Raw genomic sequence first — 4767 nt, forward strand, 5'->3', positions numbered from 1 at the left:
CTGCAGGAGGGAGTGCCAGGCACAGGGCAGGGGAAGAGCCACTTTTCCCCATGCTCAGCACCAGCTCCTCCCCGACCGGCGAGCAGGGACTCAGGGCTGCACATTGCCCCCTGCCTGTACCACGGGGCTTGGGGACACTGGGAGTGAGCAGGCAGGGAGTCAGTGGGAGCACGGGGCCCACACCGGTGTGTCCCAGGACCAGCGGGGCCTACAGCAGGGCAGCAGGGGCTCTATGGAGCCAGGCCAGCTCCCCACTCTCCCTACTGGTGTAGCCTAGCCCAGACCAGCCCAACTCCACAGACCCCTGCCAGCCTGCACCCTGCTCTGGGCCTCACCGGTGCTGGCCCTGGGACATTGGTCCGAAGACACTGGGACACTGTCACCTGCCAAGGGGTGGGGCTACCCATGTGGCCCTCGACAGTTTGCCAAAACTGGGTAAGGAGCCCTCTGCCCAAAATAATTGCCCGCCCCTGACTTAATATATGTAGGTTGGCTACTTTTATAAAAAGAAAAGACTTACCTTATGACTCCATTTTAAAAAGGGAGGTGGCAAAAGTAGCTGCAAACTGACCTGCAAACTACCTGCAAATTGCAGCTTGCTGCTCATTTCCTCGCTTCCTAGTCTCCTTCTATACCCTGCCTGGAATGTCTCCAGCCCCTTGTTAGGGCTTTTGTCAGACTCAGGCAGTAATCAAAGCACACATCTAAAACACATACAGCCCACCAAACAAATACTCAGCAAGGCAAACACACAGGCAGCCCTGCCTCACTTACCTTTCTGGAGGAGGATCTGGTGCCTGGATCTTCCTCCTCTTGCTTTTAGTGAACTGTTTGCAAATTGCCCTGTTTGCTGCTCCTATTCTTTCACCTGCTGCCACTCTAATAAGCATGACCAAGACTAAGAGCAGTTCTGGGAACACACCAAAAAGGTGGTGTGTTATTTTTTCCGCTATCTGACACACACAGATTGGGGCATGTTTTCAGAGCAGTGTTTCCTAGCATGGTCCAACACCTTGTAAACATTCCTAAAGGTGAAAACAATTCTTTTGAATACCAAATGGAACGCGGGAACATTGCAATGTGGGCTCCTCTTCAAAAAGAATGAGACAAATGATTTCTTTAGCAGACATCAAGTAAATACTGAAGTGATGAGTTTCTTAGAAATGCATAAACTGAGTATTTCATTCTAAAATCCGATATAATGAAAAGCAGTTTTCTTAAAGAATGGCAGATGAAGTACAATACTTATTTATATTCAAATGTGCATTTAATATATGCTGCAATGCTTTACAATATGATTGGTATTAGGAGTCCTGAAACCAGAAGATGAAATGCCTTAAGCAGTCTAAAGTTAGAGAAGGTTTCAACAGCACAAGATAAGAATAGTTTTCTTCAGTTCCTACCAAATGGTAGATTACAATATGATCCTGGTTCAGTCATAAGGGCCAAGTACAGACATTATACCTTTACCAGTATAAGTGACTGAAAACTGGTCTATAGCTGTAACAGAACAGATTTTTGTCTCACCCTGGCTGGTTTAAAAACAGCGGGAAACCCAGTCTAAGATCTGCACCACCCTCGCCCCCAAAAGCGCGAACGTGTGTTCTGTTTGCTACAAATCTATACTGCACTGCTTACAGAAAACCATGCAACCTAGATCAATTCCTCCTCAAGCTTTTTGAATGTTTGTACCCAACCAAGAATCCAGATGGTGAATCTCTGAAAGGTTGGGGATTTTCAGGACTGTGGTGGGGTTTGCCTTCTTCTATAGTAAAGGGCATGGCCCTCTTCCTTTTATCTCACAAGCGTTTAACAACTTTATAGCAGCAGGACACTGGCTGCCGCAGTCACTGCTTTACCCGTAGCACGTTAGAGTGTTATGCCCCGTGATTTTGTCAGGATTGATTGTGCAGTTTTGCTAACAGGTTAGACAATGGATTTATATAAGATGGTTTGGATATGGATGATCTTGCTTTAGGCAGGGGGCTGGACTAGATGATCTCCGGAGGTGCCTTCCAGCCCTCCTTCTCCGATTCTCCCCCTCTAACTGTCGTTCAAGTTATTTTGCAAGGCCTATATTATAGGCTTTGGCAGCCTGAAGAAGCGTTTTAATGGAAGTCAATTTAAAGAACTGTGTGCGCAATAGAACTCTATTTTGCAGAAGACAATATTGTGCAGTACAGCTTCTCTAGAATTTAGAGCGGTAATGTGTACATTACAATGTACAAAGAGTTACAGGGCTTCCATTCTATTACCATAAACCAAGTTTCTCCAAACTGAATTACACTGCATTCCTATAAAGTAATCACCAGAGATCTGAAAAGATTAATTTGCTTTATTTGAATAATAAATAGCCAAGATATACTGTACAACATATTGTACCCTGGAAAAAACAGGGGCAAATCATATCCAGTGTTAAAAAAGAAGAAAATTCTTATACATGCTTATTAAAATTAGAATTTAATTTTGAAACTATCTCCAAGATTTGGGATATTATTATTGTGAAGTGATCACAATCATTGCATAGGGTTTACACAGCCATAAAACAAACTATTAAATATTTTTCCTCTTTGAGAAAGTCAAAAGACAGACAAGCTATTAACACTTTCATTTTATTATTGTTCTTTCAGTGTTCTTATCTGTTTAATTTAATTATTGTGAAACAAAATAAAGATTACTCTGCAACATGCATTTTATATTCAAATAAGAAAATGAATTAGCTGTGAGACTTCCACCTTTCAACCCTCCCACATTATTATGACTGTAAGGGCTTTAAGCCAGGGACCACATTTTGTCCTGCGTTTACAGAGCACAGTGGAGTCCTGGTCAAGAACTAAGCACTACAGTACTAGAGAGCAATAGCACAGTGTAAAAACATTTCTAACACAGAGATCACGTTTCCTAATGCACACATTAGGTAGAAAGGCAACCCCATAACTTTTCCCAGTTTACTTTTAATGTCATTTATTTACTTTTAAAGTCATTCAGTTTCACTACTTTAAATGTTATGTATTACTTAAATGCTACAACAAGCTTACCTTCCCCAGGAAGCTCGTTTCTGAAGGATGTTCAGGGGCCCTATTTCCATGGCAAAGCTAACTGTGTCACTATACCCTAGTGAGGTCTTTTTCAACCTGAAATGACAGAATGGAGAGGCATTGCCATAATACAATCAAGGCTAATCTCTTATGCCATACCCTGACAAGTATAGCGGACCCACAAGATCACAATTAAAATTTCTGTATTGTGTGGTAGGCAGGGGTGGTAAGGCATGTTCATCTGAAATCAGTCAAAGGTAGAGAAAGATGTTAGTTGTGTCCCCTCATCAACACAGACCCCCTTCATCACTGGACCAAGCAACAAAAATTTAACATCTGTAGTTCATTCATCTACTCACCCACTGACATCATATACACCACCCTGATTAAAGTGTCCCTCTGCTGTCCAGACAGGACAATCCCTACACAGAAGAATGAACGGACACCAATTTAGCTTCAATTCCAGAAACACAGAAAACCCCACAGCAGAACACTTTCACTGTCCTGGACATTCTATCACTGACCTCAGAGTAGTTGTTCTTAAACAAAAAACTTTAAAAGTCAACTTGAGTGTGCAATTGCCTGTGGCTCTCTGAACCAGCTGGTCTTCAGGGTACCTACACATATGCCAGACGCCTGCTCTGATACATGCTAATTCACTCATACAACAAGCTTTAGTTAAAGCGCCCCTGCAGCCATTTTGAAGTGCAGAGATGCTTAATACACATGACGCCAAAGTTGCTGAAGCATGCTAATTAGCATGTTCCAGCAAACTCGATTAAGCGAGTCTGCTCCAATGCACACTAATTAGCAAGCATTGGAATAGGGATCTGGCAGGTGCGTAGGTGCCTTAACGCAATGATTCTCAACCCGGGTGCCAGCAAAACCTGTGAAGAGTGCCGCAAAGTGCGAGGAGATAAGCAGAGAAGTGCAGCCTCAGGTCTGTCCCTACCTGGGTGATGCCCCACCCCCACTGCCCCGCCCCTCTACAAGGATGTAAGTACTACAGTACATAAATGAGTTATTGTATCAGGATGCCACAATTCACAATAGTTATGAATGGGTGCCTTAAGTTCAATGAGGGGTGCTCCAAATTCAAAAAGGTTGAGGACCAATAAATAGTCTAAGGGCTTTAACAGAAATTATTTTTGTTACTATTTATATGCAAGCTTAATAGGACAAAATGCAAACAGCCATACGTTCACACCATTTTCCCATTTAAAGAAAATGGCTGAAGAGACACAAAAATAATCCAAGACAAAAAAGTTGCTGTCTGAAACAGCACCACAGATTTAACAGCTGCGCCACTCTGAGACACTGCCAGTTTCCCCATAGTGCTCTGTTGTGGCAGAGGCCCCAGAAAGGAAGGAAGAGTGGCTGGCTCCCTAATAGCCTGTCAGGGTGTTCAGCCTACTTTTCCCTACTCAGTCTTCCTGATCAGTTGATCAGGGGGCCTCTGCCACAGCCAGGCAACTGCCCCCTGCTCAGTGTCCAGGCTGGGGGAAGGGTCCCCCCAGCAGTATGGCCATGGACACTCTTGCCCATGCCAAAAGCCACAGGAGAAGCATTGTCTCTGTGAAAAGAGCCAGCGTTCTGGCCACGAAATCCATAGTATCATAGTGCTTAGGGTCGGAAAGGACCTAAACAGATCATCAGGTCCGACCCCCTGCCCTGGGCAGGAACGGGTGCCAGGGTCACATCATCCCAGCCAAATATCTGTCCAGTCTCC

The 4767-nt window shown here is 44.2% G+C and overlaps 1 protein-coding gene across 1 annotated transcript in view; it reads right to left on the reverse strand.

The window, feature by feature from the left end:
- Nucleotides 1-4767, reverse strand: part of SLC36A4 (solute carrier family 36 member 4) — a 326381-nt gene that overhangs the window by 301522 nt on the left and 20092 nt on the right. The window contains exon 4 of the mRNA XM_019525419.1: nucleotides 3039-3134. Coding sequence (XP_019380964.1) covers nucleotides 3039-3134 — 96 coding nt within the window. The remainder of the gene's footprint in view (nucleotides 1-3038; nucleotides 3135-4767) is intronic.

This window comes from Gavialis gangeticus, unplaced genomic scaffold (assembly GCF_001723915.1).
Source record: "Gavialis gangeticus isolate Ggan-Ray unplaced genomic scaffold, GavGan_comp1, whole genome shotgun sequence".
Classification (NCBI taxonomy): Eukaryota; Metazoa; Chordata; order Crocodylia; family Gavialidae; genus Gavialis; species Gavialis gangeticus.